The sequence below is a fragment of the Vipera berus genome (genome assembly GCF_964194415.1).
Source record: "Vipera berus genome assembly, chromosome: 2".
NCBI classification, from domain to species: Eukaryota; Metazoa; Chordata; class Lepidosauria; order Squamata; family Viperidae; genus Vipera; species Vipera berus.
Genome location: NC_138203.1, coordinates 191,325,103 through 191,348,757, shown reverse-complemented (window position 1 = coordinate 191,348,757; position 23,655 = coordinate 191,325,103). Strand labels below are relative to the sequence as shown.

At 36.9% G+C, this 23,655-nt stretch overlaps 1 protein-coding gene across 2 annotated transcripts in view; it reads left to right on the top strand.

The window, feature by feature from the left end:
- The first annotated feature begins 3,415 nt into the window (after positions 1 to 3,415).
- The window catches only part of ARHGEF37 (Rho guanine nucleotide exchange factor 37), a 63,837-nt gene continuing 43,597 nt past the window's right edge, over positions 3,416 to 23,655 (top strand). Inside the window, exons 1-2 of one of the 2 annotated variants that reach the window (XM_081318598.1) lie at positions 3,416 to 3,533; positions 11,965 to 12,029. In XM_081318598.1, the coding sequence (XP_081174724.1) occupies positions 12,017 to 12,029 (13 nt within the window). In that variant the 5' untranslated portion in view covers positions 3,416 to 3,533; positions 11,965 to 12,016. The remainder of the gene's footprint in view (positions 3,534 to 11,964; positions 12,030 to 23,655) is intronic. The other variant, XM_081318597.1, reaches the window with a different exon arrangement.

Sequence of the window (23,655 nt, the reverse complement as noted above, 5' to 3'; positions counted from 1 at the left end):
CCACTATACAATTAGAGCAGTCAATAGTAATAAGAAACTCCTCCCCCTGCTTATGGAATATCCCTCTCTCTCAGGGATATTGTTACTTTTTTGAATATTTATTATATGCTTTTATTTTATATTGTAAGGTGTTAAAAGGCATTTTTATTAGGGGGGGCAGACTCCTCAAATCCTATTGAAGCATTTAAGGTCAACATTCCAACAAAAGGAAGGATTTTGAAAAAAAAACATTCTGGTAAAAGAACCAGGGATATCCTAAAACTTAGTTCTGACAGATACAGAGCACCCCTTGTTTTGCATCAAGATTCTAGCAGTATTGAGATCAGGAACAAACCCTTTATATGTTGAAAGCAATTATTCAAACTGTCCTTACAGCTGGTGATGAAATAAGAAGCTACAGAAAAAAACAAGAAGGCAGCCTGGATATGCAAACTCAAACTATGACTATAACTAAAGAATCTTCTATACAGAATACTACAGAAAAAGTGGAACAATTAAATACTATGACAGAAGATTTAACTGCTCAACAAATACAGACAATGGAAAATCCAGGAAAAAAAACTGACAATAGGGAAAAAGGAAAAGACTTCCTATATAAATCAGAAGGAACCTGAGGATCAAAAGGAAAAACAGATGGAAGAGAAGACAAATAGTTCAGGACAACTACATCGAAATGGAAAAATAAGGAGATGACCTGCTAGATTTGCTAGTCCTCTCAAAAAAATGGAGACTGGATGATTTTTTCAACGCCAAATAATAGATATAACAATTCAAGGAGATTTGTTTGATGACCCAAAAGCAAGGACATGAAAGACGATTTGGCAAAGAAAGAAAGCTAGAATAAGACTGAAAAAGAATGGGATTTTGATCTACTTATGAGAATTAAAATAGAATATACTTAAATAGATAAGATGTGCATTTTGAATATAAGATATTGTAATGAACTGAGATAAAGGAAACTTTGGTCATGTAAAATTTAGAAGTATAAATTTGAATATTGATTTGTGCATAAAGGTCATGTAAAGGTGATTAAGATATACATAAGCTTTACTGATAAATGTAATAAATATGTCCTTATGTAGTGGTAAGGCAAAAAATATTACTTTTATGATATAGTACATACAAAGAGGATGAGAGAGGAAGTATTAAACGTTGAAGTAAAAGAAATTTTGGTTATTAAATTTAAGATATTTGAAAATTATTAGAAAATAAGAATATTATATTATATTATAAATTTGTTGATGTAGATGGTGAAAACTAATATAGATAAGATGTGTATCCTGAGCACCAGTCTCTGTGAGGAATTGTGATAAAGGAATTGGGGTCATTTAAAAATCTGGAAATGATAAATATTAAACGTTAAATTTAAATATTAATGGAAAATTAAAACTGGGAGAAATTTACCAGGTCATTGGTTGTCTAAAAGATTGAATGTTAAAACAATTAAGATATATATAAACTAAAAACTATTGATAAATATCAGAAAGTTATTTTTTTATTTGATTGATAGAATAAGAATTGTATCAATTTAAATATGAGACAGTATATATTAAGGGGGAAAGAGAGGGAATATTTACTGTATTAGTTTGAGATTCGCACGAATGATATCTGTATGTAATTGAATTATTGTAACTCAGCCGCCACGTTGCTTTTCAAATGTAATACTAGAAAATCAATAAAAATAAAAAATAAAAAAAGATTCTAGCAGGATTGGTACAGAGGAAATCATTGAAAAACTGGGTTTTACAAGAAGCAGGGCTTTTTTTCTCATAGAACACTCAGAATGGAGTTCCGGCACCTTTTTTGGATGGCACCTTGTAGGGTAGGCAAGGCGGGTTGTATGACATGTGAGTTCCGCCACCTTTTTCTTTTATAAAAAAAGCACTGACAAGAAGAATGTGAAGATATTCCTCCTGTTCTGTCAGAAACAGCTTGTCAGGGCAAGAAGACATCATGGAAACTTCTCTGACTAAAGAATATACAGTAAGTACTGTATATACGTAGTTGGAGAGTTTTGTCTTTGTGGTTCATGTGTTTCTGTTTTGCAAGGCAACAGGAAATGAGGCAGAATAAAGGAGAAAAAACAGTGATTTCTCAATAATAATGAGACATATAGATTGCCAATTGCCCACAAGGGTAAGGAATTCTTGAAGCTGCAGATGCAATGTATTTGAAAATGCCAGCTTGGGGAAGCTTGCCCCATCCTATGACAATGATATAGCCACATTGCTAACCAGCAAAGTTTTTGTAGATGTTAAAACACATCTTATGTATGGAATCTAATAGTAGTGATACTTGGATGGATGGATGGATGGATGGATGGATGGATGGATGGATGGATGGATGGATGGATGGATGGACCAATCGGTCCTGTTTTTATCTGTTTATCCATTTATCTAAGCCTTTTCTTCCTCCTCTGATAAGCCCATGGTGACTTTAACTCTTTGTAAAATGTATATTGTAAGCAGCCATTGCAAACAGTAAGTCACAATTTCTGTCCTTTCCATTATTTAATCTACCAATTGAAATCATTCTGAGCTGCCTGCAAAGGCAGAAAAGAGTGGATAATGAGTAGAGCAAAGATGATGCAGAGTTCTGTGGGATAATAGGCTAGGGAGATAGATCCCAAAATGTTGGCACAAAATTAGCCAAGGCTGAGAGTGATGATAATTTCCAATGCACAGAATCCAATGGAAATTGCAAAATGCTCTCACCATTGTCTTCCAGGCTGGATTCAGGACAGATGCAGGCAATGTCATGTCAGCAAAGGGAGGTTTCATTTCAGCTATTTAGGATTTGCTATTTTAGAAGTTTTTAATCTGTGTAATTGGGTTATAAACCCGTTTTCTTTCTTTTTTGTTATTTTTGTTTTTATTAAAACAAAAAGACAAGCTGTAGATATGCATGAATGTATTGGAATTAGAAATACAATTGACGATTGCTTTCTAATAAGGATTCAATTAATTTCTTTATCAAGGTGAATTTGCAGTCTTTAAATGTCTGTGGGAATGACCCACATATTTTGGCTGTATCTAAATACAGTGTGCTGTAATATTCCCTCCTAAATTAAGGCAATCTAATATTTTTGTATTGTAGTTTGTTGCTGGTATGCTTTTAATCTTATGCGATACAATCTTCCAAATGTCAGAAGTGATACTTCAAGGTAAACATCTATACTGTCGCTCTGCAGCCAAGGTAAACTGGTTTGTACAAGAAACATAATGAACACATTTCTCAATAAGAACCAATCATTTCTATGTGGCATGCTACTTGGAAGGTTGCTGTAGATCTTGTAATCAAACAGGCTCAGCAACGTTTCTTTCTTTCTTTGTAATGTTTACATCGCAATCTTTCCATTCCAGGCATTTTAACCAATCAAGACAAACAGAGATGAGACTACATATTGGGAGCAGCTTGGGAGCCTGGCCTCTTTAGCAAATCTGATACAAAATCCTTATGGTTAGCAAGCCAACACACCATCAGGATATACTTGGATTTCCTAAAGATACCAGAAAAAAAAGGCACACATTACGGTAAGCATCTGCTTGCACTTGTGTTTTTAAATCTTTGGCCATAAATACTTCAAATTTGTGACATGTATTAGTGACAAATGAAGGCTGTATGGAATCACTGGCCTAAACTGAGAATGGGGATGATTAATCTGAATTTTAGAAAATAATATTGTCATAGCTGATCCTTGCCCCAATCTTAATTTACACTGTGGAATTATTCTAGAAGAGTTCATTCCATACTGTATGTCCGAAGTTTACCATGCAAATGGAATAGCTGGGAGAGGGGGTTTTTTTGGTACAAAGGAACAACATACTGCTTTGTATATTTTTACAAGTGCGGAAATGTTTTCCAGTGCTGAAACTAAGAGATTAGAACAACGGTAGAGAATTTACTTGTTTGAGCACTAGATGGTATCATGAAACACTTGTAGAGCTTTTCAAATATTGTCTAAACAAGAACATTGACAAAACTGACATGTCTGAAGAAGAAGAATGTAGACTTTCTGCCATTGGCAACATCCTATAAATAATATATACAAGTGTGTGTTTAATGGTTTTAATAGATTACTTGGGGATTCACTCCTAGATGACACAACATCTAAGTTTATTGTGTTCAAGGACTGTTTAAACATCTCTTTCAAAAAATCTGTATTTATCAGCCCTTGAAGGAAGCAAGATCAAGAAACAGGCTTAATTGTGTGTCTTAGAACAGTGGTTCTCAACCTGGGGTCTGTGGACCCCTGGGGGGCACAATGTCATCACACAGGAAGGCTTGAAAAAATGTTGATTTAAATTTTAAGTTAAATCTTGGGGTTCCATTGCCATGGTCCGTGGCCACAAAAGGAATTTAAAGGGGTGGTGGTGGTCCGTGAGGAAATAAAGGTTGAGAACCATTGTCTTAGAATGTTCTTTATTGTTGTAGGGTAGAATCACAGAATCTTAAAAACTTGTCAAAATTATTGACTGTTCCTCTTTACACAGAGCTAAATCAAGGTGGGCTTATTTTGTGTTTCTTTCTTTTGCTTTCCTCTTTCTTAGGAATTACTAATCTTTTCTGCATCTCCCCACCCCCTATTAATGGTTCATTCATTCTTTCTCAAGGCCTAATCTACTTTCCTTCACACCCACCTCCCCCATCAGAATTATTCCCCTCCCTCAGTTGCAGATGACCCAGCATCTTGCCAAGGTTAACAGACAAGTGTGAAAGGGAAGAGCTAGATAGACTTGGAACTTGTTCCTTCCCTTTTGTCACATGGAGGGTCCAAAATGGAAAGAAGCAAAGTATTTGTAGCAGTTCAAGGGGATGTGAAAATTTTAGATGGAAGTACTATACACCTCAGAGTAGCCCTTCCAATGAGTAAAATTTTCTAAATGTCCTAGCTTGCATTGAAAACCCAGTATATATTATACCTTTTATTCTTCTTCCTCATACAGAAGAAGAATGATCAGTCACAACAAGATCATTCCAATGCACGTTCTTGTAATCAGCTACCTACTCATGAATCTGGCCATTTTTTGGTTCATCTTGTGGATTTTCCAGATTTGACCCCCATGGTCAGATTGTCAAAAGCAGCTCTAAAACTTTACATTATTATCTAGTAATTATTCAACAATGGATTATTTCCTTCTGGGAGGGGCACTGCTCATCCTCACTTAATAACCCATCTCTTAGCAACTTATCAAAGTTACAGTGGACCTCCTGGTTCCAGAGTTCTGACCTCACTCTCAGTGGTCACATGATTGTATTTCAGCTATCGGATCATTTTTATGGCAGACTGCAGTTTTCCATAGTCACATGACTGCAATTTGTGATGTTTTTACTGGTTTCCAGCAAAACAACAACAACAACCCATAAGGATACATTGATATGCTTAACACATTAAATTGTGTTCACTTAATGACTGCTGTGTTCGCTTAATGATCATAGCGTTCATTTAACAACTGCTGCAACAAAATCATAAAATTGAGTCTGGTCATGTGATTGCCTCGAGTTATCACTTTCATAACTTATGATGGAAATTCTGGGCTCCATTACAATCATAAGTTGAAGATTACCTGTATGTGGTCACACTTATTATCACACCATTGTTAAGTGCATTAACTTAGCCCATTTTGTCTTTCAAGCTCTGTCATAATTTATGCACTGACCAGGTGAGGAGAAAAATACAACAATTTACCAGTATAAGATTTGAATGGTAATTGATTTTATATATATAGAATGGAATGGAATGGAATGGAAGACTTGGAAGGGACCCTGGAGGTCTTCTAATCCAGGCAGGAAACCCTATACCATTTCAGACAAATGGTTGCCCAATCTCTTCTTAAAAACTTACAGTGCTCGAGCATTCACAATTTATGGAAGCAAGTGGTTCCACTGATTAATTGTTCTAACTGTTAAATAGTGGGCTATTAGGTGCAGGAATGACGACACGAGGCTGAGTACAGGATAACTCATACTCTATTTTTTGCTAGAACTGTACTGAAGCATGGACTGCAACCAGCTGCAATATATAGTCTAGCCCCTAGGCGGCAGCCAATAGGTTTGAACCAACTCTTGCCGCCTGGGGCTAGCCAATTGCAGGACAGGAGACAGTTAGTCTGGGTTTCTGGAGAGCTGTTAGCTGCTCCAGCAACCCACGTGGTGTATCACCAAAACCCAGTACATAACACTAACTATTTTAATATATAAATATAATCTGCAGTAGAAGTTCCAACTTCATGAAATAGCTGTTGTTAGGGTTTCAGATACCTAAAGTTCTACAACGAATAAGAAAAGAACCCATATTTATTAGACGGAACCACATCCAGCTGGTCTGGCAAAGGTTTACCAGCATCTCTAAAATCAATTCTCTGTCTACTTTTGCTCTGTCTCTTGCTTTTGGGTAAATAACCTTAAAGTATTATTTTATATATGAGCTTTTTATACCTTGCATTAGAGAAGAGTTCTTTTAACTCCTGCATTTGCAGCCTACCATTCGTAAGTATTGCTTATTGAAATTATTGTTGTTGTGTTGTGTCTGAGGCAGGGAGGAATGTTTCATTCAGCCTTCTATCCTTCCGAGGTCGATAAAATGAGGACCCAGATTGTTGGGGTCAATAGGCTGATTCTGTGAACTGCTTAGAGAGGGCTGTAAAGCACTGTGAAGCGGTATATAAGTCTAAGCTAGTGCTCTTTGTTTTCATAAAAAGCAAAGGTGTATTATGCTCAAAACCAACTACATCCCTTTCAGTGCTGATGGATGTGAACAGAGAAAAGAGGCCATAATCGAATGGTGCAATGGCTAATGCAAATAAAAAAATCTATGAAACAAAGCAACGTTTTCTTCTAAATCAGATGTAATCTAGAGTGGAGTTTCTCAACCTTTGTGGTATCACGATCCCGTAAAATAATTATGTGATCTCCCCCCCCCACCTTATTACATTTGGTTCAGAATCTGTTTCACATATGTACAACTGGATCATTTCCAAAAGTCACACCTGGCACCTGGGCTCTCCTTCTGTAACCTTTGTAGCTCACAGTAACCACTGCTGCAACACACATTTGACACACCCCGGGCAGGGCCAAGACACTCGTCTGTCTCACCTTCCTTGCCTTACAAGGCTTCTTCCAGTGGGGAAGGTCTCCTGAATCCCTGAAGTTGAGCATGCTGCAAGTCTACCCTAAGAAACCCAAACTCATAGGATTCTATCTGTGAAAGGGTATGTGGGGGGAAAAATCTGGTCATTGCTAAATAAGGAACAGATGCAGAATGGCTCTTTTGCACAAAGGAAGGAGTGAGGAATCTTTTCATAGTACAGGACTAAGAGGCACAAAAGTTTAAATATTGTTTCTGCATTAACTAGAATGTTTTAATTATGGCTTCCTACATTTTCTTCAGTAAGGAATTACTTATCAGGAGTTCTTAGATTCTTGTGAGTTTTTCTAATTGCTAATAATCCTGCCTCTAGGTGAAATCTGACATTCAAAAGGGATCATTCTCTTCTGAGAGATAGAAGAGAAGACATTTGCATCTTCCAGGACTGGGTGCACTAGAATCTAGCATTAAACTCCCCCAGAAAAGATTCCAGGAAGAGTGATTATTGGAAAAGGGAGAAGGTGAACACCGTGGTCTTCATTGGATCACCTTAGGCAATGCTTAGGAGCAGGCTGGGATTTTTCCAGGCCCTGTTGTGAAGAGTGCAAAGGCTGTTGAAAAATAATTCTGGTATTTGGATCATATGTGGAGCCTAGTCTAGTCTCAGCAGTCAGCAAAGTCTCCCATGTCCACACTGAGAAGGGATGAGGAACTCCCTCTTTCAGTTTTGCTTCTGTGCCCCAAATTTACAATTTGAGACCTTCTGGTATTGGGAATGTGATGGCACATGTGTAGGTACCATTCTATCAGCAATAACTTTGAATGTTCGTTGAATGAATGGCCTTTAATCAAGGACTACCTGTATAGCAATAGGAAACCAGAATAACTTACACAAGCTATTTTTATTTATATGCAAACCAATACAATGTAAATAAATAGACCAGTTTGAACATGCTAGGTTTTTTTTATGGGAAATTGCTAAACAAATCTATTATACTGTATTTGTGAGACACAGGATAGTGAATGTATCGGGGATTTGTTTCTATTTTCATTGTTTGAATAAAAAATAATAATTCACCTTATTGGAAAGTTATGCTAATAATTCACCTTACTGGAAAGTTATATTTCCTACCTTGTAAGAAATATGGACATTTTGATCTATTTTTTTCTAGGCTACACAGATAAATGGTTTCCTGGCTTTAATAAACCAGTCTGTGTCTGTTTGTCTGTCTCTCTCTCTCTCTTTCTCCCTCTCTCTGTCATATACACAAACATACACAAATGCAACTGAATGATGAGTAATTCTGATAATTGCATTAATCCCATCGTGTCAGCTTTTCCATTAATTAAGAAATATATACTACATAGGTGTGGTTGTTGGTTTGTACATAGGTAGTTTAATATTAAATCATGCCTATAGCTACTTGCATTTTTTTTGTTTCAAGTTCATTTCAGCAGTGTTTTTTATACATTCTTCATAAAAATAAGTATAAAATATGAAAAGAAGAAGCATTGTTGGCAATGTGAATCAATTCACTAGAGTGAAGCTCCAAAAAATTGGAAGTTACAGTAATAGATAGGAACATCTTTTATATTGGACTTAATAGAATCTCTTTTTTTATATAGTGTGTGTGATACATTTCTTTACTGCCCAGTTTCCAAGACTCTAGGCAATTTATGCAACCACATCCCCATTAAAGAAAACTTCATTGACATGCAACAAGATGTCACCAATGAGTCTAGTATAAATATACCAAAAAGAGAGATATCATTGCGTCACACGGAAGCCACGCCCACCCCATTGCCAGCAATGGCAAAACAGTCCTGATACCTTGCACGACGTCACATGACGTTGCGAGTTTGATATGTCTGGGGATATTAGAGGGATTACATTTACCATAAAACCAAAAGAAAATATAAGCTGTCCCCAAATCTAAAATCAAATCTCAAAGCTCATAAAACAAAGCCATTTTGACAGTCTTCTAAAAAAACTAATACAGAATATTCTAGCCAAACCTCAGGATAAAAGGTATTCAACAACTTTGGGCCATTCACACAATGGCAGTGTCTGGGTTCATGTCTGACCATCTTTTCTCTGCATTGGGAAGGCAGAACTACTTTGGAGAAGATGGTACCAAAGGTTTTGAATTAATTTGCTTTTGGAGCAAATTAATACATGTTTAGACTAGAGTAAGAGTAGTTTAATTTATTGATAATTCTTGCCTGGTTTAGTTTACAGGTACAGAATTATATAACAAGAGTTATTTAGAGAAAAATTAAGCTTGTTCCATATGTCCAACATTAATTATTTTACAGGTTAGAGCAGGGGTGTAAAACTGCTGGCCCGTGGGCCGGATGCATCACACGGAAGCCACGCCCACCCCATTGCCAGCAATAGCAAAACAGTCCTGATACGTTGCATGACATCACATGACGTTCCGAGTTTGATATGTCTGGGGATATTAGAGGGATTACATGATCAAGCAACATCAGTGTAAGGACAGCATACTATTATATACAGAATAATTGTTGACTCGATGGAGTCCAAGAACGTAAACTTCCAAATTTTCAGAGGCAAAAACCTCAGGGAGAAATTTCTATTTGTTTTGCAGAACATTGAATTTAGTAAAGAATAACCATTTTGAAGTTATGCCATAAGTAAATTTTATGGAAATGCCACAGAAAGTGTATAAAATATTGCATATCTTGTTCCAAATCTTCAATGTTTTTATTTCTTACTAGTTCTATTTTTATGACCTTAATCAAAGAAATAAAGCAGAATAATGCCTTACTGCTGTTATTTTGGAAATTCATATTGTGGATTTCAGAACTGCTATACACCTTAATTGGATCTAGAGCCCACTTCTACCTCTCCTTTTATCTAACAGTTTTTGTTCTCAGATATAGGTACAGATGTTGAACATCTGGTATCCCATCATCCATAGATATATACGGAAGAGAGAAACCAAGTGATGAGATGTATATTGTGACATCACAATGCAAGCCCAGCAATTTATATATTTGCATCCAAGGTTGGGCACAAGCACAAGCAAACAGAATTTCTGCCATAACATCACAAAGTACTTCTCATTATTTATTTATTTTCATCATTGTACTTGGTAGCTGTCTCCTATTAGTAGATCTCCAAAATAACGATGAATGTAATTTAGATGAAAAAAATCTCTGTGTAAAGAAACATAGAGTAGAAAAGAGAAACACGGCAAAAAGGTAAAAGGAAATGGCAGAGAAGAGAACGAAGATAGCAGGTCTGGAAGAGAATGGAGACAGCAGGTCTGGGTAAATCCTGCCATGCTACCTGAATATGTAAAACTGAACGCACAAGGTGCATAAACCTTTGAAGTTGATTCTCAACTAAGATATCCATTCCATTTTGCATAGAATAAGAAGTCACTTCAAAAGGAATGTCTTCTATTGAACATGTTTTGAATTTAAATTTGTGTTGTTGAAGAACATTTCCATTTCCTTTAAACAGCAGGACACAAACTAGACATTTTTGCTTTGTATCTGCAATTTACAATAATATCATATAAAGATCTGAAAGCACTAATGAGAAGAATCCCCTTCAACAATAGCAGACACCTGCATCTTTTGCATCAAGAAGGGGAAGAAGGACTGGTTTTTTAAAAAAAACCTGCATTATTTAGCAGTTCTTAAAAACACAGCTGAGCAGGTGCTGAAAGTTGGCTGAAGTTTGTAAAAATTAGAAATCTTTAAAACAGTGGAATAACCAGAAATACATCAACTCAAGGGAGAAGTGGGGAGACATATATTTGTTTTGTATAGCTGGATCCACCGATACCTCTTTGTTTCCTTCTCCATTAAACTCAGCTTTAGGTTATTTTAGTTAGCTGTGCTATCTTATTGCTGATTAAATGCAAAAATGTAATTAGGTTCCTTAGGTTATTGTGGTTGTTATTATAATTAGATAATGGGGGAAAAATCTTCTAGTAAAGTTTTCACTAAAATCTAGATCAGAGGTCTTCAAACTTGGCCCTTTTATGACTGAGGAATTCTGGGAATTGAAGTCCACAGGTCATAAAAGGGCCAAGTTTGAAGACCCCTGATCTAGATTATGTAGAAAGTTGCCTTTCCAACCTTGTATCGAAATTTCTTGCCTTTTTTTAAATTGCAACTCTTAAGTGTCTACTAGATCTAACAGATAATTATCACTATGTCAAATAAGGTACTGATGCAGTTGCATCTTAAATGTTGTCTGTGGTAACAAGTGATGTCTAACAGCAGAATAGAAAGAAGTATCAGAAAGAATCAAGTATATATAGCTGAAGTAATAGTTCAAGTAGGTCAAGTAGTTGTTATGTATAGATTTGAATGGCAACTTTTCTACAGCTTTCTTGCACTGAAAAACCAAGTTTACCTTGTAAGATTATTACATCATTGTAACCTGGAACCTAGGAAGGAGCAAGAAGAAATAAGCCAGAGACTCAAGATGTAACAAGGCAAGATGTAAACCAGGGGTCTTCAAACTTGGCCCTTTTATGACTTGTGGACTTCAACTCCCAGAATTCCTCAGCCAGTGTGCCTGATTTAAGCTGTTCCAAATAAAGCTACCTTTTGCAGTTGACAGATGGTGATTTTGTCAATGCTGATGGTGTTCAAGTGGTGCTCCGGTGGTTTGAGGTTGCAACCAAGGTGCCTATTTCCTATTAGTGCCATCTTCGCTTTCTTTTGCCAGAGTTAAATTTGTATCCAGCTAATAGTTCCAGCAGCATATTGCATCACAGTGTGTTGTTGTATTGTACAGTCCAGGCATTGACAGCTTTGATGCTGTTTACCACAATTCAGTTTTCTTACTCTTTGGATGTACTCTTTACTAATCACATTTTTAACTTATTCAGGTTTGATGTCATCCCACTGTAAAATGCCCAGATACCTGTAGGCTTCATCCTGATGGCGTCTGATGGTTTGGCTATTCAGCATTTCAATTCCATTGCTGTTTGTGATTTTATTACACTTTATTGCTACTGCGCCATACTTCTCTAGGCCAAATTCTGTTACTATATCTGTGCTAAAATTTGGTACAGTACTTTTCAGTGACTGGATTTCATTTTCTAATTTTCCATAAAGCTTCAGATCATCAATATAAAACAAAGGTGGCATTTCATTAGCATTTTTTGCAGTTTGATAGCTGAAATTTGTTTTCTTCCAAAGTGCTGAAAGTAGGATCATGGCAATGGCAAATAATAAGCCAACTTGCAAGATGCCTCTCCTAATTTTACATGCCCATATTTTAATTTTCCAGCCACCAATTCTGTATTCCACTGATTTTTGCTATAAATATTCCAATGTTTGTACTGACACCATGTGTTTCCAGCACTTGATAATCCAGCTATGGAGTAAAGAATCAAATGCCTTTTTATAATCAATTCTGACCATATGTAAATTGTTCTTTTGGCTTTTTTCAATAACCATTAATCAAAAGTTGATCTTTTATAACAGACATGTCAAACACAAGGCCCGGGGGCCGGATGCGGCCCGCAAAGTGGTTTCATGTGGCCCGCGAAGCCATCCTGGAAACAGTGAGGGAACAGCCCCCACTGCCTTGGCCCTGGCCCAGAGACCCTCCTTCTGCCAGAGACCCTCAGATCTGTCCCACTCCTGCCCAGGCCCCTAAAGGCACCCTTGATGGGAACGATGTAGAGCTGGCCACGCCCACCCAGTAGGCCACACCCACCCTGGCCATACTCACCCGGCCCCCTGAGGGCAACTGCAATACTGATGCGGCCCTCAATGAAATTGAGTTTGACACCCCTGTTTTATAACTTTGCTTTTCTTTTAATTACCTTTCTTTCTGTTAGAAGGAATTATTATTATTATTATTATTATTATTATTATTATTATTATTATTATTATTATTATTATTATTATTATTATTATTATTATCCTCCCTCTTTGTAATCTTGTATTACATCAATGTCTGGCTCTAATCATAGTTCACAATAGTTATCTCTTGTGGGGATATTTTAGGTATTTAAATAATAATGATAGTAACAGCTCTCCTACTTACATGTATTATGTTCTCAAACTTTCTTCTACCTTTTTGCAGTAAGTACTCTTTAGTAACTGTCTGTATTGTAGTTGGGAGAACTAAATAAATGTGAGATAAAAATGCATGGAATTCCACCTTTAGTTTACATTTTTTTATTATTGGCATACGTATACCACATTTCTGCAGCAAACTTGGCTTATTGCAGTCAAACCATAGCTGATATTGATTCTGTGTGCTTCAAATAATTTTTTTTCCTATCCAATATTTATACTATAAAATTTTAAATTATCAGATAGAGCTTACATATGTGCAGCCACTTGTGTCACCATCTCACCTGGGCCTTTTTTATTTTTAATCTTAATACTATTTTTTATTATTATTTAATGATAATAATCTCAATAAGGATACGATCCCTAAATTTGGATTATCCTAAAACATTATCTCCCCACTTTCTCTTGCAGAATGCTTTTTCTGTCCCAGAGACAATAATGCAATGCATTTTTTTTAAAAAAAAATCACTTTGGGAGTCTTTGATATCTCAGGAAACAAAGGCCATTCTCTGTGATGCAGATTAACTGGATTCCACATTCAGATTTAACTACTGATTTATAGAATGGGTTTCTTATTATTCAGATACCACTTTCTTCCTTATCCAGTTCTATTCCACAATACCTGCAGTCCACCAGAAAAGTAAGGTTGTGTTCATTTTACCTTTTTTCCCCCATATAAGACCCTGTTTATTGATCCTGTCTTCTTTGCATTGTCATTAACAGTGAATTTTTAGATCTATTAAATGGTGAGCAGTGTTACTACAGTCTCTTATTTTTACACTGATTTTTTCCTACTTTGTTGCTAGCAAAGAATGATATTTTTCTCTCCTAATGCTTTAATGCTGGCATTCCTAATTGCAGTGACCAGCATGGCAGCACTTCTCTGTGCTTTGCATTCCCCCACCCCCCATCATCCTTCTAGATGTGCCATTTCCTATAATTAAGGAAATGGCACATCTCAAGAAATTGCAGGCTGAGGCCTGTGGCAGAGAAAAATGACAGAATAAAATAGAAAGAAAGCTTTGGATTGGCAGGGGAAGCTAATGGAAACACAGAGAAGAAATTGATCTGAAATAAACAACCCTCGGCAAACATTTAGGTGAGATCAGCCTGGCTGGTGGTGAAATTAGATTTAAATCCTGAAAGATAATGTTCTGCTGAATGCGGGTCAGATCATTGAACAGATCTTTATCTGCTCTGAAATGTGCAGTCATCAGAACAATAGAACCCATTACTCCGTTGCCAACTATAAATAGATATCTTGGAGTTAAAACATTGAAATTTAATACCTGAGTTCTCTTGCCCTAATATTATACTGACTTCATCTTTTTCTTTCTCACCATTCACATGATGAAAATGGCCATACAAGCAAGAGAGCTGGAATAGCAATATGAGGTATAGGATGCTCCTGGATAGATGGGAAAAAAATAACTTTAAAACTATGGACTGTTACCTGTCCTAGGTAACTATTTCACTGAACTGCAGTAAAGTAAAGCTGTTGTGTGGTGTGATGCTATTTAATCTGGGCAATTGTGCTCAATTTAAATTTTAAAAATTTAAATATTTTATAATCAATTGCTTAATTTAAGGTTTAATTAACTGCAAATTATTTAGCTGGCAGCTGGTATACTAACAACAACCCAAATGTACTATATTAGGTGATAGTTTCTGTCATTCCCACACTGTTTATTCCAACGAAACCCCACAGTATCAGCCTGGAAAGTCTGATTTAGGCAAATAAGGAATTTTAGGAGTGTAGTCCCAACTGTCTAAGAATTCCTGGAGATGAAGTCTCAAGAGATCTAAAGGGATTTAGTCAGGGAAGCGGTCAGTGATAACATAAAAGGGACAGGATGGCTGGGAGGGACTGTTCATCAGATATAGAAGTGGGGGGAGAGAGAGAGAGAGAGGGAGAGAGAGATTTCGGAAGAGAAAGAGAAAATTGTGTCATTAAGCTGAGAAACCTGTTCGTCTGCTTCTTTTTTCAACTCCTCTGCCTTGGAGCAAGATTGTAAAGATATGAAAATGTAGTAAGTATAAACCTTACCTCTTCTACTGGAATAATTTGTGCACCTTCTCAATCAAATCTGTTTTCATCTAGGGCTATTATGGCACAAAAAATGGGTAATTAATAAATGCTCAGAAAGCAGTCTTAGCAGAAAGCTTATGTGTCCCTCCTCCCCCAGTTAGGCATGGAGGGAATAATACAACCCATTTATATTTGCCAGGACATTTATGCCACACAGTTTGTTTGCTCACAGCTGTCAGAAAACCCCTTTGTCCATAAAAGCAAGGAAAGCTGTCCATGGATGTTGTGCCGGGAGCAAGCTGAGGGCAGTGAAAGTTCTTTAGGCTTTGAAGTGAAAGCTCTTCGGGCTTGGAAAGTTCTTTGACCTTACCCTGTTCCCCCTGTCTCGAATTGTCCCTGGTTATTGATTCCCTGGCAGGCCACCTTCCATTTTCATCCAGCAAGTTCCAGAGCTGGCCAGCTGCCACCAAACTGGTTGCCTTGGCTGCGTTTAGCTGCATAGGGAGTGTACAGAACAGAAACTCTCAGCTGACACAGCCTACTTCTGCAGTAAACAGCCCACATGCACTTAGCCGAGGGGGCTGGGCCTTCAGCCTACGTAACAACTGGAGCGCGGGGATTTATCATTAACTGCTTTAAAGAGCAGCACAGCACTTTGAACAAGCTGGAAGCTCTGGGCTAATTCGCAGGTAAGAATTAATAAGCCAGAAGAGAAAAATCTGAACGTGAATTGCCGGTAGTGACAATATTTTCCAACACAGCAGGTCAATCAGATGTGTACTTAGCAAAATCTACAGGATAGCCATTCATCAAAACCAGGTAGGTTTCTGTTCTAGCCTGGGTGACTGGAAAGGTTACATAATCACATTCCAGATTCTTCTCATTCCACTGTCTTCCGGAGAAAGCAAGGTCAGGAAGAATTGAGGGGGAAAGCTACTCTTTCCATGATTTTCACTAACCTAGTAAGTTTTCCACCATTAACTTTCTGACAGAGCTTTGGTGCACAGGATAGACCTGAAATTAAGCAGATACAAGTTGAGACATGATGTCATGCCCACTGACATTGGTTAAAGTTTGTTTATTTTCCTGCCACTATTAATAACATAAGGCAAAAGGATAAGGGAGGAGGGGATGGGGGAAAATAAAGAAACCAAACATGCCTGAATGCAAATTTTCCTGGGTAGTGCATATATGGTGTTTACATGTTTAGAAGGAACATGTGTCAGAGTGCTGCTGCTGGGATCTGACATTTCATTACCGAAGGCCTATTTTGATGGCTCCCCATTATTAAGAACAGTCAGAATATAGATATTAAAAAGCAGGGTGCATATAAGAAGGTTTTTATTATTCTTATAGGCAGAGATGTTGGCCTTGTTCTTGATGTTAGTGAGTTCTCCATGGAGTGTTACAATCTCACAGATGTTATGCTACATTTTTTTTCTATATACTGATCTGTACTGTACTTTCATATGATTCCTGGCAAAATATCCAGCTTTCCCTCATTATTTACTGCTGTCCTTGTAATAGGACTTAGTTTTTTAAAAAATCTGGATGCTAGATATACTGTGGAAACTTGGTTTGTAGCTACATGGTCAGTGACTGGCCCAGAATTAACTCTTCAGTTATATGCAAGTATGCACACACATTTTATATGTATGTATACATGTCTGAATATACATAGAAACAGTACATGCATACATGTATATATAAATATATACAGTATGTATGCATATATACACATAAACATATGTATATCCATAGAGAAAGAGGGGGGAAGAACTGAATTTGGGACATGTGAGTATGTGTGCTTGTGTGCATGTGTGTATTGTTGAGCAATATGACATCCACTTTTCAACATTTCTGATTCAACTCCAAGGATAAAATTATACCAAGATTACGCCCTTTCATCTCCACCTAGCATTCAGGGAAGGAACCATCATATTCCTTGCTTTTCAGAGGCACGTTGATCTACAGTACTAAGATTAAGAAGTACAACTGGCAGAATTGCTTTGATATAAGAACGTTACAGCAAAACTATCACTCTGAATTTTAATGTAGACTTAATATCTTCATATATCTTTTTTCTAATCTTTAAGCCACAGTTTTTAAAAAATCCACATCCTTTCTGTTGTGTCTCTACATCAAATATCAAGTATCATCTTATACTTAGTTTATATTTAAATTGTCCATGGCAATTGTAGACAAACCACCTCAGATAATCTCAAAGAAAAGAAGGAGAAGAATTATAAGGCAAGAGGAATCTTCTCTAGTAACCTGGCTCCAACTTCCCATCGTCCTGTGCCCATAGAGAGGCCCTCCTTAGGGTGCCACCGGTTAGGGAGTGCCGGCGGGTGATCCCCAGAGGGAGGGCATTCTCTGTGGGCGCGCCTGCCCTTTGGAATGATTTACCTGTGGAACTCCAGACCGCCCCCGATCTGCGTTCATTTCGCCGGGACCTGAAAACCTGGATTTTTGATTCATCAGGCCTGGACTGAAGGGGTTTTAGCTTTTTAAATATTGTTTTAATTGTTGGGCTTAATTAATTTAATTTATTTTAATTTTATATTATCTTTTATATTGTAATTTATGCTGCCCTGTAAACCGCCCTGAGTCCTTTGGGAATAGGGCGGTATAGAAATCTAAATAAATAAATAAATAAATAAATAAATAAATAAATAAATAAATAAATAAATAAATAAATAAATAAATAAATGTAGCATTTTACATTTGTTTGGAAACAAACTGGTAGCCACTTCTTGTAGAATAACTATAGTGTGTCTTTGAGTTCCTCTAGAAACCACTTTGACTGCTCAGTTCTATAACATCTGAAATTTCCAGATTAGACACAAGGACAACCCCAAGCAGAACATATCACAATAGTCAGTCTTTGAGGTTACATAGTTCACTGGTGTGTGCTATACTGTAGTTTGAAAATAATTTTAAGGATGAATGTGGCATATCAGCCACAGCTAATCAAACATGATCCTGGATATTGCTTCAATTTGAAGAATGAAAAAGAGATCAAGCTTCAGATACATCTTTCAGGAATGCCACCATTTAACAGCTGGCCATTAACACCCCAATTAACAACTATAAGCCATACACAGTCAAGTACCACATAAATACAATGCATAGAAGAGTGCAGTGCATACATTATGGAGACTTCTGAAGGTCAATGCTCCAGCATGAGTCTGACAGCTTGGAAGAATAAACCTCTGGTCTAGGTGACTGTCTCAGATTGGATCCTGCAACATTATCCTGGGATACATGTATTTGCCTTCATTTTCAGTTCCACTAAAAGCCATGATGACATCATTGGAATGGATGAAGCCAGTATTTATCTCCCTTTCTTTTTATTCCTGAGTGGAGGTTAAGGGACAGGAATTAAAATGGAGGCTTCTGAAAAGCAAACTCTTTCCATTTCTTTTGGATGTGGGAAAGTTAAAATGATAATAGAAGCAAGTCTCCTATTTCTCACTTTTAATTTGGAAAAAAGAAAAAGTGGTTGCGAAGAAAATTGTTGCTGGAAATTGACAGATTTTGTGTGGAATTGTGTGATCTTAGAATGAGAAGATGCAAATGAAGTGCTGTATGCCAACTATCTACTATTGTGGATACTGAAAAGCATTGGAGACTGAATGGAGCCTTTTGATATATACAGTACTGTACTAGTTGTCATTTCACAGACCATTTCCAGAAGATTCCATATGAAATTTACCTGAGAAATAGGAACAGAACCATTACAACAATACTTCTATTCCCAAGTCTGTCAAGTGTTCCAGAGGAATATTATTATTGATTTTGAAAATTGTTGAGGGGTCAAAAAAATCAACTGGATCATTTTCCCTTTGTCAAGTCCCAAACTTTATCCACTAATATGTCCGAGGTAAACTCAATTCCTATCCTACTCTGAAGCCAGTCTGAAATTGGCCAAGATAATCTCCTTTCTACAGAACTGCCTGCAGCTGAGAAGCTACCACCTTCTTTATAATTTTTACAAAGCATGGTCAGTTAGGGGCCAGTATACAATTACCATTCTCTAATTACTTCACAAGAGCTCTTATGATACTTTATTGTGGGTTCATTTGGGATGGTTCAACATGTCTTCCACCCAGCAGGCATAGCTTTAAAAATCAAATATTGTCTGGCTTTTTTAGTATCTAACTGAGCCCTCTTTCTGTGTTCTGTGTTCCCTAACACAGCATTTCTCAATCTCAGCAACTTTAAGATGTGTGGCCTTCAACTCTCAGACTTCCCCAGCATCTGGCTGGGGAATTCTGGAAGCTGAAGTCCACACATCTTAAAGTTGCTGAGGTTGAGAAACACTGCCCTAATAAGTGCTAACATCAGGTTAACAATGGACAATGGTTAATCAGTTATACCCTGAAGTCTTTTGCCTCCTAAGTGCTCCCCGCAGCAAGCATCATAGGCAAACAGCTGGTGCTAGCACATGCCTCTTAATCTCTGTGTGTTTTTACTGACTTATGATCCTTTCCTCTCCAATGAATGTATATACAAATATCAAAATGTTAGCGTATCCTGTTTAGATATCTGGTAACCCTATGGTTCAAGGAAAGGCAGGACAGTCAAGTTGGTACAGATTTTCCCCTTGAAGTATCATGTGTGGTGCTTCAAAGATGCACAGCTAATATGTCAATTTTACTAACATAAACAACCCTATCTTATATTAATTTTCTGCAGTCAAGATGATGATGATAATGATCATCATCATCTAGTCCAACCCCCTGCTCAGGCAGGAAACCCTATACCATTTCGGACAAATGGCTGTCCAGTCTCATCTTAAAAACTTCCAGTGTTGGAGCATTCACCACTTCTGGAGGCAGGTTGTTCCCCTGGTTAATTGTTTTAACTTTCAGGAAGTTTCTCCTTAGTTCTACATAGTTTTGTATAAGCCCGTTTACTTAGAGTTTTTCCGTAGTTCCTCTTAACTTTGTGGCCATGCTGTTGTTTTTTGGAGGGTGTGGATGCTATTTTTTAAAATTGTTTCTTTTACATTTTTATTGTAATTGTGAGCCACCCAGAGTCCTGATACATAAAGATGTATTGTGGTGACCATATAAGTTTCTTTAATAAATAAATGAATTAAAATCTCTACTTTTACTTCTGGCATTGCTGTTTTAAGTGCTATAGATAACGTTTTTCCCTTTCCCTAAACTGCTTTCACTTTCAAGTTTTCTTTCCCTAATACAGCATGTGGACAGAGTATTTTTAGACTACTGGCTCAGGTTGTAGATTTGTTTGTCTCAATGTCTCTCTTTCTTGGAAATTCCAAATTGGTCAATCACTTAGAAGTAAATTTCAGACTACAGACTCTTTTTCTTTTGCTTGCACATAGCTCTTAGCTGTCTATGCTTCTTTCTGTTGATCTCACAAATATTCATCTCCTGACTGTTACACATTGTTCTCTTGCTGGAGTGGCGTCTTCTGTCTTTTGATGAACTGATATGTTCTAGGCTCAAATATGCCAACTCCTCCTTTATCACACCCCAAACACAGCAATACAGTCATCCTGCCCTTTAGTTAGCAGCTGACAAATAGATGCAAATTCCTGTTTTCTCTAGAACACTTTTCCTATTGTACAGGGTAGAATTTTTATCTTCCAGAAGTTTGGCTTCTATCCAAAAAACCCTGCATGTTTTCGGTCTGTTAAAGCTGTGCTTTACATGTGAAAGAAAAGTCTGCATTTTCAAAGTCCTCAATGTGAACTTCTTTCCACATACTTTAATTAAGCAAGAAAACACTTCTGTATTGAGCTTGCTAATTTATCTGTAACCAAACCCTGGTTTAGAACAATCACATCACATTTGGGACTAATGAGAAAATGTGTCTGATGAAAGCCAAAATACATGTGCCATGAATAGTTTTGCCTTTTCTTGGAGAAAATATTCAGTATTAGTCTACCCATTAACATTTAAACAAAAGCCTATATCATACTCTAAAACTTTGAACATTTACATTTTTGATGATCAATAATATTATTTATCACACATTTAACATTTAAATTATTGCTAAGCACATTGTGCTTTAGATTGTAAGCCGCCCTGAGTCTTCGGAGAAGGGCGGGATATAAATGGGATTAAAATAAAATAATTAAAATAAATAAACAATCCTCCTCAAATTAGTACCACTTTATAAAATCCTAGTAAGACCACAGCAGGAAAACTGCAGCTAATTTTGGTCACCATATCTCAAAAAAGATGTTGAGAGTTTGGAAAAAATTCAGAGATGATCAAAGGCCTGGAGACTAAAACATATGAAGAACGGCTATGGGACTTGGGTTTGGCTAGTCTAAAGAAAAGAAGAAATAGGGGAGACATGATAGCAGTGTTCCAGTATCTGAGGCACTGCCACAAAGCACCAGAGGGAAGGACAAGAAACAATGTTTGAAAAATGATCAGAAAGAGAAGCAACCTGGAATTAAGGAGAAACCTCCTGACAATGAGGACAATCAACCAGTGAAACAGCTTACCCCCAGAAATCATGGGTGCTCTATCACTGGAGATTTTTAAGAAGAGACTAGACAATCACCTGTGTGAAACAGTATAGGTTCTCCTGCTTGTGCAGGGGGCTGGACTAGAAGACCTCCAAGGTCCCTTCCAGCTCTATTCTATTCTATTTCTATTCTATTCTATTCTATTCTATTCTATTCTATTCTATTCTATTCTATTCTATTCTATTCTATTCTATTCTATTCTATTCTATTCTATTCTATTCTATTATCTGTTCTGTTCCTAATTGCAAACTCTTAATTATCTTGTTTAAAAACCCTGATCCTGGTGGTATGATTTTGCTTGGAAACTTTAGTCAGAGTGTTTTCTTTTCATTTGAAACAATAAAACAGAGTTCAGGAACAATTTTCTTTATCTGACTTATGTTCCTCTAATTTTTTGCCAGCTGGAAGGAAATAAGAACAATAGAATGAGGTATATTCTTTTTCAGTAACAAACAACATGTATGTGCTTCACAATAATCTTCCAGCAAGTCTGCTCTAGGGATGACAGTTTCATTTTGAAAAAAGAAGATTAAAAGGTTTCCATTTTTTAAAAAGATATAGAATTTTTAAATGTTTTTAAGCCTTGAGTCAGAGGTTTGTGACTGTCAGTGACTGCCCATGGAAGGAAAGAGCACCATATTTTTTGCAATGATCACTTGCTGTTTTCCAAGAAAGAGGGATGCCAAACAATAACAAGGCAGAGATTCTTATACACTCTGGGACTGAGAGGCAGGAAATCCAAGGGATCTGATTCCTGGGCATGTTTTCATTCAGGAAGTGAGATAGATGTTTAAACAGGAGCAGTCTTTTCCTATTGTAAAACAAGAGCCACTCCTGTAGTCTATGACAGGGTGGAATATTAAGACAACCAGACACGCATGTTTGATTATGAGGGACTCCGGGCTCAGATGACCCTTTTGGCAGACAGGTGAGAACTTTCTTTAAATGAGCAAGTGAGGAAAACAGGAAATGACAGAAGAAAAAAGGTTTGCAACAGGAGATGGAGAAAGGAGAAAAGAGAGGCATGGGGAAAAACTGGAGGTGGGAAGAATTTGCAGCCTTATTTCCTTATTTTTCATCAGACTGTTACTGTTCACTGGTATTGCACTACTACTGAGAACTTATAGAAGAGGGAAATATGTGTTTGTGAAGCATTTATCTTTCTCATGGCTCTTAATAATTATTCTGTGATTGCTATTTGGGGTGGTGGTGGTGTTATCCTACCTCTTTTTTAAAATTACTTTTATAAGTAACTCAAGGCAGCAAACATACATGGTATTCCTTCCTCCTCCTATTTTCCCCACAACAAGAATTCTGTGAGGTGACAGTATCCCAACCGTTACAGTCGGTTATAGATTTGATGGAAATTATAACTCAGTATGGTAAGGTTTCTGGGTTTAGGGTGAATAGTAATAAGACTAAGATATTATCTAAGAACCTATCTATGAGTGAAAGGGATATGTTATCTAAATTAACAGGTTTTGAAATAGTGAAGAAGGTTAAATATTTAGGAGTATATATTGCAGCCTCAAATGTAAAATTGTATAAGAATAATTATGAAACACTATGGTCGAAGGTACAAAGGGACTTAAATAATTGGAAAAAATTACAATTATCATTACTGGGAAGAATTGCAGTTGTTAAAATGAATGTTCTACCAAAGTTTCTCTTTTTGTTTCAAATGATACCTATATTGAAAAAGGATGCCAACCTTGATCAATAGCAGAAGGGTATTAACAAATTTATTTGGGCGGGGAAAAAACCAAGAGTTAAATTTAAGATTTTACAAGATGCTAGGGAAAGAGGGGGACTCAAGGCGCCAAATTTGAAATTGTATTATGATGCGGTTGCCTTGACGTGGGTTAGTGATTGGCTTAATTTAACTAACAAGAGAATACTTCATCTTGAGGGATGGGATTTGGTATATGGATGGCATGCATATTTGCT